The 14,194-nt window shown below is 42.4% G+C and overlaps 1 protein-coding gene across 1 annotated transcript; it reads right to left on the reverse strand.

The window, feature by feature from the left end:
- Positions 1-406: 406 nt before the first annotated feature.
- On the reverse strand, positions 407-13,798 carry LOC144598139 (podocin-like). The gene is made up of 7 exons (XM_078408030.1): positions 13,670-13,798; positions 12,902-12,974; positions 11,594-11,676; positions 7,804-8,007; positions 3,699-3,754; positions 2,493-2,571; positions 407-679 (listed from the first exon to the last, which is right to left on the reverse strand). Exons 1-7 carry the CDS (start codon positions 13,796-13,798, stop codon positions 407-409), a joined length of 897 nt encoding a protein of 298 aa, XP_078264156.1.
- Positions 13,799-14,194: the final 396 nt, after the last annotated feature.

Below are 14,194 nucleotides of genomic sequence, written 5' to 3' on the forward strand. Positions count from 1 at the left end.
CCTGGTTTTCTGTAGGCAAATTTGTATTGTGGCATGCAGTATTTAATTAAACAAGAACAATCTGTACTTATTTCAATGAACCACGCATTCTACGTGATGAGATTTATAATTTTCTGCTATGAATGACCTGCTTGTTATTACTCCACCATGTTTGATGCAAGCAGAGCTTTCCTTATTATTTGTCTCCTCTCAGAACCAATGTGTTTTGTAATTTCCATAAGCACTGGACATTTCATTCTAAGTGCATGAGTAAAATGTTTATGTATTTATTTTGCTATTATAATTCAGATAATTTAGCAGATAATTTCCTCCATAATACCACTGGCTAGATGACAAAGGTATCCACATAGCTGGCAAAAAGAAATGATGGATAGTTCTTGTCGCTTAGAATTATCATTTCCATCTCTTATAACATTGGGGAGTCAGACTTGGACTTCTGTTCTTGAGACAGTGTTGGTTTTGTTGTTTCAGTTGCAGCAGTGGTCTCTGAAGATTTCTGATGAATGGTTGACATAGTATTAAGAACATCATAAGGCAGAGGTAAGATGACTGTGGAGGATTTCTCACCAGAAAGTGTTTGCAGATACCGTAGCTGGACAGCAGCAGGACATCCAGAGAGAACATTCGCTGCATTTTTTAGGGCTTCTAAGGCATCCTTCTCAGCTTCAGCGGCAATCACCTGCAATTCATTTCCAAGGATTTGAGAGAAGGGTCAATCATTTGGCAGTTCATGTTTTCCTTATTGGCTTGAAGGACACTTCATTAAATCGTCCATTTTATGGTGAAAAGCTTTTTGCAACTCTGATTCACATAACAAATGTATTTTGTTTCTAGAGGATAAAAACCCCCAGAAATACTAATAGTCTATTCTCAAGTGGCACAGTAGTGCAGCTAGTAGAACTGCTACTTCACAACTCAGGCAAGCTGGGGTCAATCTTGATCTCTGCCGCTGCCTGTATGGAGGTTGCAAATTCTCCCTGTGACTGCAGAGGTTTCCTCCCCCATCCCAAATATATGTTGGTTTGTAGATTAATTGGCCACAGTAAACTGCTCCTGATGTGCAGAAGGGAATTAGAATCTAAGGGAATGTGGGGGGGGGGGGGGGGGGGGGGAATGGGATCAAAGTAATACGAGTGAAAATGAGTGGTTGCTGGTCAGTGTGGACTGGGCCAAAGAGCCCCTTTCCATACTGTATGGTTATAAGGTTCAACTTTAAAAAACATTATGCATTCATCCACAATTGTTTACATGTTGTACTTTGGAATGTGGGAGGAAACCGGGCACAGGGAGAATGTACCATCCTCATACAGACAGCACCCATAATCAGCATCGAATTTGGGACTCTGGCGCTGTAAGGCAGCAACTCTACCACTGCACTACTGTGCCGCCGCACCCTACGCCCAAACTTTGCCGCTTTGATGAAGGTGTTCACAATCGTAAATGGTTACGATGGACAAACTGACTCCAGTGGCAAAAAGGTGATTAATCGGAAGACATGGATTTACATGATGTAACTTGAGGAAACGTATTTTACATGGCAAGTAAGCAATGCATTCACTGAAAGGGAAACTAAAAACCTTCAAATGCTGGCAATTTGAAATAAAACAGAAAAAAACATGAAATACTCATGAAGATCATTAAACGGAGGCGTTCACTCTGATTCTGCCTCCACAGATGTTGCCTATTAAAATAGAATTGAATAAATATTCAAAAAGAAATGGGGAGAATAGGATTAATTAGATCGTTCAACCCAAAGCTATGTTACAAGCACAATGGGTCAAAACATCCCCTTGTGTATCATATAATTGTGTAATTCTATATCCTGTATCCAGAACCAGGGGCCACAGTTTAAGAGTAAGGGGTAGGTCATTTAGAACGGAGATGAGGAAAATACTTTTTCACTCAGAGAGTTGTAAATCTGTGGAATTCTCTGCCTCAGAAGGCAGTGGAGGCCAATTCTCTGGATGCTTTCAAGAGAGAGTTAGATAGAGCTCTTAATGATAGTGGAGTCAGGAGGTATGGGGAGAAGGCAGGAACGGGGTACTGATTGTGGATGATCAGCCATGATCACATTGAATGGCGGTGCTGGCTCGAAGGACCAAATGGCCTACTCCTGCACCTATTGTCTATTGTCTATTCCATGTTTTCCAAAACAAATTAGAGTTATATTTCAAATGATGTATTCCAAATGAGCTTGCATACAGCCCACTAGATGCTCCTGGAACTGGGTATTGTTGGTTTAAATGAGCATTCCTCTGGATTAGATAAAATAGAATATGTCTTTGAATGCTGTTTGGAAATGAAAAAAGGGATGAGTAAACTCGGGCAGTCCACATTTATACTTAATGGCTTTTGTTATACCCCCATCCCGCCCCCATTTTCCTTCTCTCTCCCTGCTAATTTATAACAAATTCTGCTTATGAATTAGAGAGAATTGATGAATTGCCACCAGTTGTTCATGATCTCCTGCAATTAATTCAGCATTTTCTCACCTTGGCTTTTGCTTTCCGATGTGCCTCTGCTTCCACTGCTAATGAATGCTGAAGCTCTGCTGGTAGGCGGACATCTTTGCTGTGATGGAGGTAAATAATCAACAGCAAGATGTTACCCGTTACCACATACATGTTTGCTGTTTCATTCCAATGCATATTTCCACTTTAAGGGAGAATACTGATTCTTAGTATTGCACGTTAAATCTAGCCTACTGTCAGATGGGCTTTGCCAAAGGTTGAACTTTTTGTTGATTGTCATTTTTCCATAGTCCGATGCCAGTGCTTCCCATGGTGTCACCCAGTGCTTTGCTGAGGACTAATGCCTAACTGGCTTCAGGTGACCCTGCTCCTCTCCCAACAATCCCACATCTGGAGTGGTGACCGTAAATGTCTTGCTTGTCACTGCAGCATGCAGCACAATGTTTCTACCTGGCAGAGATCGGCCCTACTTGAAATGACCCAGATGGAGGACGTTTATGGTGACTTGACTGCAGAAGATCAGAGGTATCTCCCACCACTGAATGAGTTAACCACATCCAGTGAACAAACAAAATAAAAGCAGCCATGGCAAAGTGACGATTGTGTCGGAGCATCCATGCACAAAGTCCGCTTGTGGCAGCCTGCACATTACGGAAATGTCAAATAGCTGAGTAGCCTTCTAAAAGCACAGCTCTAGCATATGGGGCAGAATGAAAGTATGGTTCTCATCATGTTGTCACTGATCTTTCCATAACCACCACCCGTTTCCGCTACCAATGTCCCAGACAAGCGAGCACATTGGATGACATCATTCCAATATGTATGCTATGTGGACAAACATCTTCTCGTCAGCGCTCGTCAGGACAACCAGTAAATTACTCTTTAAATTATAATTGTGCCAAATCAAATTCACCCATTAATTTGTATGACTGGTTTCCACAAACAGCTAAGGGATGATGGTGGATCTTGGCTGGGCACATTGCATCCTTCTCTGTGTCCATCTGAACGGGCGAATGAAGCCTCAATAACACCTCCAAGATCAGTATCTCTGACAGTGCAGCACTCCTTTGTCATTGTTAGTGGTTGGTTTAAGTGACATGCTCAAAACCCAGGACAGCGTTTGAAATTACCACCTTCCAAGAAAGTTCCACCTCAATGAAGGCCATAACGTCTGATTACTAATAATGAGTTAAGAGTGGTTTTCAGCATTTCCTGCCTTAAACTTACATTTCAGCATGTTCCACCTTAATTCCCCATTTCCACGTTACCGCGTCAAGTGCAACCTGCAAAACAAAATGAAGAACTGATAAATGAACGAGAGCAGATTATCGTGCAGGAGCATGGGGCTGGTCTACTTGAATAGATGAATGGCAAAAATTGTCACTCAATTTACTACATCGCCATGGAGTTTCAAATCTAGTATTCCAATGGAGGACTTTTTATTGAAATGCTACAGATCCTTTTACTTGGATTTGTTGCTGATGATCAATGTAAAAGTTTCATAGAATCAAAGAATAAGGATGATGGACCTCTTGAACCTGAGCTGACTCTTAGAAAGGATTATCCAATTAGCTCCACATCCTTACTTTCCACTCACCGCCAAATAATTATTATTACATATATATATATATATATATATATACTAATTCCTTCTTGAAAATTACTATTGTCTTAGCTCTAATGGCATTTTGCATATTGCATTTCAGATTTGAACAACATCTTTCCTTTACTTGGAGCAACAGCTTTGGGCTGGGAGATGATGAGGAGAAATCTTGTGCTGGAAATTCAGCGTTTTCTGGGTACTTCCCTTGGGTTGGCTGAGAGAAAAATATATAAGCCTAGAACTGCTATCTCCTGTGCCATGCTTTTATGGTCTGCAAAATAACATTTATGATAGATGTACTTCCTTAAATTAGATGTGGGCTGCTTATAGAAAATTATGTGCATCCCATGAAGATCATTGGGCATATTCAATGAAGTTAAGTGATGTGTGCAACAGTGTAACATTGTACTTGGGGAAAATTGTACTATGTGTGCTAGACCTGTGAGTGGCATAAGTGGCGCACAGTGAAGCAGGCTGTAACCAGAAGATGGAGACCAGCGTTTGCATTTTTAAAGAGCCTGATCTTACCCGGGCCATTGCTTAGTGTGAGCCTGAGAGCTCTGAGAGCTCCCTTGGTTACATCTCCACAAGATTGCTCCTGCCGTCTCCAAATTGCCAATACCCTCAGCACCCATAACCAACCCATTGCGAACCACTCACCAATTCCCCTCTATGACTGACTGGATCTGTAATCTCTCCTCATTTTAAAACTTTCCATCACAAATCTACCCATTTTCTCACCTGATTGTATATATAGTTCCCGTCACAGTCATCTTTCTGACTGAAACCCTCCTGACTAAACCCTCCTGCTTTTCTCCATGTGTAGGAAGGAACTGCAGATGCTGGTTTATACTGAAGATAGAGAAAAAATGCTGGAGTAACTCAGCGGGACAGGCAGACAGACCGAGTCTGAAGAAGGATCTCGACCCGAAACAACAGCCATTCTATCCAGAGATGCTGCCTGTCCCGTTGAGTTACTCCAGCATTTTGTCTCTATCTTTTGTGTCTATCCTGCTTTTCTCCACATTGTTTCCCTCATTGATCTTTGCATCATGTCATTCATCTCGATTGTATAATTCTCCTGTGCCCTTCTATCTCTCCCCGGACTGCAATTCTTTGCAACATTCAGTTCTCTCCCCATCACAATTCTGCTTCTGCAGTCTCTATCCCTCAGAGAGCTTCACTATCCCAATGGTGGCAGCTGAAAGAGGAAGGGTTAGTGGGACCTTTGCTGTGCAAGGCTGGTTCTTATGTGCAGAATGCTTTGGGCTTCCATGCAGTAGAATATCACAACTGAGGATCCGTCATAACACAGGTCCAACATCTGCTGAGAGATCTAAACACAGCAGACAAAATGGTTATAAAAATACTTTCATAATGAGAATGGAGATCGGCAAAAAAAACAAAAGATTGAGGAAAGCACTTCACTGGTCTGGTGGAGAAATAATAAGGTGAAACCGCAGCAAGAAGAATGACAAGAGGAGTGGCATAACCAGTTCATCATCTTCAACCGGGTTCAAATCATCTTTAATCTAAAAAGATCTGTAGTGGAAGTGGTATGTGTGGATGAAAGTGAATATTCAGCAGATGATCAAACTGACCACAGCACTGGAGGTGGGCGAGTGAAACTGATAGTGCTGAAGATGAGGGACAATGTGATCAGGAACATGGACTTTGTTCGCTGCAGTTGTGACTGGAAGTTCTGTTGTTTAGCAAATGATAGGATTAAAGTGTGGCAGGAATAGGATTCAGCTGAAGATAGACACAAAAAGCTGGAGTAACTCAGCAGGACAGGCAGCATCTCTGGAGAGAAGGAATTAGTGATGTTTTGGGTTGAGACCCTTCTTCAGACTGTTTCAGATGCTTCTTCAGGATTCAGCTGTTTTGAGTAGATGCCAGTGACATAGATGAGACAAGGAATGGGATTCTGCTACTGACCTCTCCACAAAGCTGATACTTACCTAGTGAATGGTCAGGGAGAAATGAAGCCATTCTTCCCAGTGAGGTCCTGGCATTGATGTGACTTGCGAAGATGTCATGGTATCTATCAGGTGTGGAGAAGAGGAGGAACAGGACAAGTCCCACCCACAGAAACAATAAACATTGACAGCCAATTAAATGATACCCAGTCTGAAGAAGAGACCCGACCTGAAACGTCACCTATCCATGTTCTCCAGGAATGTTGCCTGACCCGCTAAGTTACTCCAGCGCTTTGTCTTTTTTTTGTAAACCATCATCTGCAGTTGATTATTTCTACAACTAAATGGTAGTGCTAGGCTTAGCCGGTACTGCCAAAGTTGTGAAATACTTCAAAGATTCAACTCAATGTATCTGCATGTGTTACATGTTCGAAAATAACCAGAAGACATCAGAACTATTAAATGTTAAAAAAAATTCTAAAAAATAAAAACACCTAAATCTCTTCAAGGCACACAATACAATTAAAAACAAAATCAATGACAAAATCACAACTCCTCCCCTGCATTGAATGGGGAAAGACTCCCTGAGCCTTTTCCAGCCACTGCCAGATCACGTGCATTGCCCATAGAAATGATGGGAATTTTCCCTCACTGTCTTTTCCACACTTTGCTCCATGCTAACTGCTAACCATCCCTCCTGGGCTCCTGCATTTCAGTTCAGTTTTGTTTATTGTCATGTGTACCAAGGTACAGTGAAAAGCTTTAGTTATGTGCTAACCTGACAGCAGAAAGACAATACATGTTTACAATCGAGCCATTTACAGTGTATAGATACATGATAAGGGAATAACGTTTAGTGCAAGGTAAAGCCAGTTGCATTGATATCCATGGGTCGCGCATAATTATCCAAGGACATGACCCAGAAAATAAACAGTCAATGTTACCCCCACCAAATCTGGACCATGGAATTTGATGTACAGTTCATAACTTGATCCTGGCCTAAAGGCAATGAAGGGAAGCTGAGGGAAATGGTGCTGTCGGAATATATGTGGAGCTTGTTCCATATCTTCAGCTAATGTGAAGGAAAGGAAAGAGACAAGATGGGATCTAAGGTGACTCCTGAGATGACTAGGGCAGGACGAGATGCAAGTGGAATGTGGAACAAACAAAAGGAGCAATCAATGTATTGAAGTGGTGAACTATAAGACAGGTCGAGTCGGGAACGCACAGAGAATATGCAACAGGTAGATCCACAGAGATTTTGAGAGTGCTGCAGCTTCAGGGATTTCATAGAAATATAGAAACATAGAAAATAGGTGCAGGAGGAGGCCATTCGGCCCTTCGAGCCAGCACCGCCATTAATTGTGATCATGGCTGATCATCCACAATCAGCAACCCATATCCCTTGACTCCACTAGCCCCCAGAGCTCTATCTAACTCTCTCTTAAATTCATCCAGTGATTTGGCCTCCACTGCCCTCTGTGGCAGAGAATTCCACAAATTCACAACTCTCTGGGTGAAAAAGTTGCTTCTCACCTCAGTTTTAAATGGCCTCCCCTTTATTCTAAGACTGTGTGGCCCCTGAGAATAAAGGGGAGACCATTTCAACCAAAGATTTTAAAAGAGATGCATTTCCACATGGATAGAGACAAAACATTTGAAAGGAAAGGAGATCAGCAATAAGGCAAAGTCTGAGAAAAGGTCACGGTATGCTTAAAGAGGAGCTAATGGATACGGCAGTTTTCCATGAGAGGGGCGGATACACTGGGTTCAGTTCCAATCCATAAATACTCCACTTAGTTTTATTTACCTTGATTTCATCACCAATGTTTTTTCTTTCCAGGAGAATTTCATTGAATTTCCGATGTGCCAAACTTCGCTTAACAATAGTTTGCACAAGCAATGATAGTGAGTCAGGAAAATTGATGACACTTGTTAATGAGAGGGAGGCATTCTCCACCCGATAGTAGCAGAGTGCATTCACTTCAGCTAACACCATGTCCATGGATATCACCTGCAAAATAAATGCAAGTATCTTTGTGTTACTGCTGCCTTGTAGGGGAATCCACTGAAAATCAACGCAACCCTACTTGTACTGACCAGTCTCTGACTGTGTCTAACAGCTTTACATTTTGAATCTGCTTTTAATAATCATTAAATTCATTCAAAGGTTCAAAGGTCTTTTATTGTCACATGTACCAATTAAGGCACAGTGATATGCGAATTACCATACAGCCATATGAAAATAAAAGCAACAAGATACACAACTACATAAAAGTTAACATAAACATCCACCACAGTGGATTCCCCACATATCTCACTGTGATGGAAGGCAAACCTCTCTTTATAGCTAGCATCTTCTAATCCAAACTACCACCATACCATGGATCCCATGCATCTTAATCAACTGGATCAACCTACTATGAGGGATCTTGTCAACTGCCTTTCTAAAATCCATGTAGAGCTCATCCACTGCCCAACAATCACTTTGCCATCTACTCAAGTAACTCAATCAAGTTTATAACATAATCTGCCCTACCCAAAGCCATGCTGACTGTCCTGAATTAGCCCATTCTCTTCCAAATTTGAGGTAATCCTACCCCAAGAATCCTCTCAAATAACTTCACTGCTACTGACGTGAGGCTCACCAGCCTACAATTTCCAGAATGATCCTTACTTCCCTTCTTAAACAAAGGAACAATATTGTCTACACTCCATGGCCTCACCTGGAGCAAGGTCCCTGCAATCTCTTTTTTTCATAAGTGATAGGAGCCAGAATTAGGCCATTTGGCCCATCACATCTACTCCGCCATTCAATCATGGCTGATCTAACTTCTCCTCTTAACCCCATTCTCCTGCCTTCATCCCATAACCCCTGGCACCCACACTAATGATTAATCTTTCTATCCCTGCCTTAAAAATATCCATTGACTTGGCCTCCACAGCATTATTTTGCCTTTCTGAAATACATGGGATAGATCCTATAAGATTTTGGGGATCCATCCATCTTAATGCTCTTCAAGAGACCCTACACCACCATCTTCTTTACCTCAAAATGCCCCAGCTTGTAAGTCTATCCTACATTGATCTCACCTCCATGTCCTTCTCCTTGGATGATGTTTCGGGTCGAGACCCTTCTGCAGACTGAGAGTCAGGGGAAGAGGGAGATGAGGAAGTCTATGGTGTGAAAATGAGACATCAAAGGGGATGGCGATCAAGGAAAATGTAGAATTGATCATTGTTAGCACGGAGAAGGTGACAACGAACCATACAGATAAAATTTAATCTAGGGGACAGTCAGACTGGTCGGAGAACTAGGAATGGGGAGGGATAGAGAGAGAGGGAAAGCAAGGTTACGAAGTTAGAGAAGCCAATATTCATACCGCTGGGGTGTAAGCTGCCCAAGCAAAATATGAGGTGCTGATCTGCCAGTTTGCGCTGGGCCTCACTCTGACAGTGGAGGAGGCCCAAGACAAACATCAGTATGGGAATGGGAGGGGGAGGTAAAGTGTTTAGCAACTGGGAGATCATGTAGGTTTAGGCAGACTAAGCGGAGGTTTACAGCGAAGCGATCACCGAGCCTACGCTTGGCCTCGCTGATATATAGCACAAATGAGCACCAGCCTTTCAAATGTAATCTATGTTTTAATCAATCTTGATATTACAAAAACAGCTGCAGAAGACAACTGTGATGAAAGCCGGCTACTGGTAAACAACAGGAAGCCATTTAAGAGATGTGGTTTGGAAACTGGCAACACCATGAAACATTCTTGTGAGAAACAGGATGATTAAACCACCAGAAACAGGATACTGGAACAACAATTCTACCGACAGGGCTATTAAACTGTCAGGGGTAGGGACAGGCTGGATGATTGAACTACCACTCTGCTGGGGACAGGGCTATTAAACCGTCAGGGACAGAGACAGGCTGGATGATTGAACTGCCACCGAGTTCGTTGGAGCACTGAGAGTGTGGTACGGGGATAGAGGCAGGCTGGACAAAGGGCCATAAGAGAGTGTCTAAGCAGCAGGGATGGGTTGAAATGGGTTGTGAAGGTAAGTAAGGGTCATGTGGATAACTAATGCGCTTGCTCAACGAAGTAAATGAATATTGCAAATACGCCCCTGAGTGGGGAACTGCCAATTGCCATGCACAGACAATGTATGACCTGGGGGGGTACCTGGGGGCGGTACAGAAGATTGTGCACCTCAGCGCTCTGATTGGAAGGAGCCCGAAGGGGAGGAGGATTCAGCAGAAGGGAGGGAGATTCAACGAAGTTGTACTGTATAAAGAGAAGGCACTGTCTTTGTCTCGGTTTGGAGAGGCACCCGGTTCTGCAGACTCGTGAATAAATTTCTTGTTTCCACGACTTTGTCTCTGGCATCGTGATTGTGAGCACTCACATTTACATCTCACAATTCTCATACGAGCAAACAAGGTCTGATTGATCCTGATCTTTTCTTGCCTCCAGCTCCTCATACCCTCCCCCACACCCGACTCCCAATCTGAAGAAGTGTCATTTAACGTCAAGCTGCAGTCGAGGAACAACAGCCTGACATACTTCGTCTCCCTCAAACTCCAATGATCAGGAGAAAAAATCCAAGTTTATCCAACCTCCAAATAGCTAATTCCCTCTAATCTAGGCAGCATTCTTAAATTCCTATTCTGCACTCTCTCCAAATCCTCCCAGTAATGGGATGGCCAGACAGCACACAACACTCCAACAATGGCCCAACCAATGTTTTATAAATTCAATAACCTATCTATATTAATCCCATTTACTTGCCCTTGATGAATATTTGAGTGCTCATCTAGATACTTCCGAACTCTTGTGGGAGTATCTGTCTCCACCATCCACTCAGGCAAAGCATTCCAGATTCAAACTGTCCTCAGGGATAAAAGATTCTTCCTCGGATTGCCTTTAAACCTCTTTATTCTTAATTGTTTACTGTATGTTCGTGTTGTCACTTGTGAGCGGAGTACTAAGGCACATTCCTTGTATGTGTACGTACTTGGCCAATAAACTTATTCATTCATCCATTCGTTAACTCTAAACCTTTGTCCTTTAGTTCTAGGTGCCAGTGTGAAATGGAGAAATTTTGTACTTTCTATCCCAAATGTGCTCTTTAATATTTGATATACTTCAATCATATCTCTCCTTGGTCTCCTCTGCTCTGTAATAAACAACCTATTCAGTCTCACATAACTAAAACATTCTATCCCAGGCAACATTTCTGCACCTTCTCCTCTGCAATCACATCTTTCCAGCAGCTCGATGACCAGAACAGTATTCCAACTGTGGCCTGACCGATGTTTTATAAAATTGTACCATAACCTCTGTGCTCTTATGGTATAATCTCCAGCTGATGAAGGCAAGTGTCCCTTACACCTTTGTTACCACCTTATCCACCTGACCTGGCACCTACAGGGATCCAAGTAGGTCCCCCTGTTCCCCAACACTGTTCAGCTGTTAAGCACACACATTGTTCCAGATGTTATTAACATTTCAAAAGAAATAAATGCCCTGGGTCCATGTATTTCCTTGGGTTTTCGTTCATTCGTCATACTTGCCGTGATTTAATTACCGTGGCACATTTACCTCGTGAAAGGGAATCCCCAGGGTGGTTTCACGCATATCCACTTTGTGGTAGGTGTCCAGACATGGCATGAAGAAGCAGAGCCCTGTCATTAAATAATTGAAGGACCACATGTCATACATTTTGGTTATCTCAACCCATCAGCACTTTTTGCAAACCCAAAGGAATATTACAAAACATCTGATATGATGCAAAGTTCACAGAAAAACATGGGCGAAGAATGCATCAGTAACACTGCACAACAAGTATGCTTCTGAAGAAGGGTCTCAACCCAAAACGTCACCTCGCCATGTTCTTCAGAAATGCTGCCTGATCTGCTAAGTTATGCCAGCACTGTGTCCTTTTGTGTATTAACCAACGTCTGCAGTTCTTTGGTTCTAAATATTCTGTCTGTATTTCTGTTCAGTACAGACTCTTGCTGGGATCATAGGTTTGGGTAATTTAACCAGCAATATCAGTCATTGAGAAAGATAACAGTCACATTTCCTTTGTAGAATCTCAAGAAGGATCCCGACCCGAACCGTCGCCAGAGATGCTGCCCGACCCGGCCACTTTGTTCTTTTTGGTCACATTTCCTTGTATGTTGTTTCTCCATCAGTTCCCTGAATTCTAGGATTTTTTTTCCTCCTTGTGGATTGTCTTATTACTCCAACTCTAAACTATGAGTAATATTATTTCAAAGAAATCCACACTATAGAGATTTGTTTCAAATAGTATCACTCCCAGTTTTCTACGCCCATCCAAAAATACCAATATTCCCAAAAAATCGCCAAAATCCCAAAGTCCACTTTACCAGTAAAAGCTTCCTGGCAGATACCAAAAATTGCAAAAGTTGCAAAACTCCTAAGGACTCGTACGTACCTTTACACACTTCACTAGTTCTTATTCAGTTCACTCTAATTACATTTTGTAAAAAATATACTTAACAGGGCTGTTAAATATTTGCTTTTGGATGTTAAGCATTTTGGGAAATTATTGGCCAGCCTTACTTATCACAAAGCGATATCTATGTTTTTGAAAATGAGGAATATTGGCAAAATGTTTCCATAACATTCAGGAATAAAAGTGCTTGATATGATTAAAAGATATGATTAACATTCATATACCAAAAATTATGACATTTAAAAAAATGTTGACAGCTACATGGATAGAAAATGTTTGGAAGGATTTGAGTCAAACGCAGGTAAATGGGAGTAGCTCTGGTGGACATTTTGGTTGGCATGGATGAGAAGGGCTAAAGGGCCCATTTCTGTGAGGTATTGTTCTATGACACTGTAAACTAACACATTGCTTTGAGTATGGACACCTACCAGGCCCTTTGGCTCTTCCTGGCAACAGACGGCCCAATCTGAATATCACCGCACGTTCATGTTCATGTACCACCTGCACCACAGAAGGTAATCGGAGAGTTTGTTACAACTATAATGTCAGTTGCTTACATACACTGATCAGCCAAAACATTATGACCACTGACAGGTCAAGTGAATAACATTGATTATCTTGTTACAATGGCACCTGTCAAGGGGTGGGATATATTAGGCAGCAAGTGAACAGTTAGTTCTTGAAGTTGATGTGTTGGTTGCTGGAGAAATGGGCAGGAGTAAAGACCTGAGCGACTTTGACAAGGGCCAAATTGTTATGGCCAGACGACTGGGTCGGAGCATCTCTGAAACGGCAAGGCTTGTGGGGTGCTCCCGGTCAGCAGTGGTGAGAACCTACCGACAGTGGTCTGAGGAGGGACAAACTGCAAACCGGCGACAGGGTGTTGGGCACCCAAGGCTCATCGATGCGCGAGGGCAACAAAGGCTATCCCGTTTGGTCCGAACCGACAGAAGGTCTACTGTGGCACAAGTCACAAACATTTTTTATGGTGGTCACGGGGGGAATGTGTCGTAATACACAGTGCATCGCACCGTGCTGCGTATGGGGCTGCGTAGCCGCAGACATAATGACAAAATGTTTTGGCTCATCGGTGTATACTTCAATTGCTTGTCTAAAACCCAGATTAAAAACTCCATGCCCACTGAACCAATCAGACAAAAGAATCGGTCTGATGCCCTGTGCAGCAATATACTTACCTTAACGCAGAACCAGACAGATACTGGGAACGAGAGAAGAACCAGCAGCAAACAAATGAATGTGAGAATACACTCACAGATTCCCAGACTTCGGTCCCTGATACCTGAGTAAAAGGAGCAGACCAGCATGTCAAATTACTATGACATGGTTCTTCTGAGTGCAAGAAAACCAGACCCACATTAAGCATTTGCCAAAGGCTATCTGCCCAGCTCTCCTGTGTAATAATAATTTTCCAACCAATTTTGATTTCTCTCAAGCATACTGATCATTAGGTCATTTACATGTACCCGTTGTTTTTTGACTTAGCAGGACACTAATTTTCATGCCATCTGCTCATTTGCATGATTGCATCTTGCAGCCAACACTAACTGTCCTGCTTATTAACCTGTTCCTTCAGTTGGGTACATATTGTTTTTAAGTATCTGGAATAAAAAATGAACAACTTTCATGGCTGAGAGAGTCAGTGAATATCACTTAAGGAGGAGTTGCAGTGTTTTGCAGCGGGTGCTAGAAGATGTTCAGGA

Source organism: Rhinoraja longicauda, chromosome 11, assembly GCF_053455715.1.
Source record: "Rhinoraja longicauda isolate Sanriku21f chromosome 11, sRhiLon1.1, whole genome shotgun sequence".
Lineage (NCBI taxonomy): Eukaryota > Metazoa > Chordata > Chondrichthyes > Rajiformes > Arhynchobatidae > Rhinoraja > Rhinoraja longicauda.

Coding starts and splice junctions, on each gene's coding strand:
- LOC144598139 (XM_078408030.1), bottom strand. CDS start 13,798: ATGCTGGTCTGCTCCTTTTACTCAGGTATCAGGGACCGAAGTCTGGGA. Junction 11,677..12,901: donor AGGAAGAGCCAAAGGGCCTG/GTAGGTGTCCAT, acceptor ATTTAATGACAG/GGCTCTGCTTCTTCATGCCA. Junction 680..2,492: donor ATCGGAAAGCAAAAGCCAAG/GTGAGAAAATGC, acceptor AATGAATTGCAG/GTGATTGCCGCTGAAGCTGA.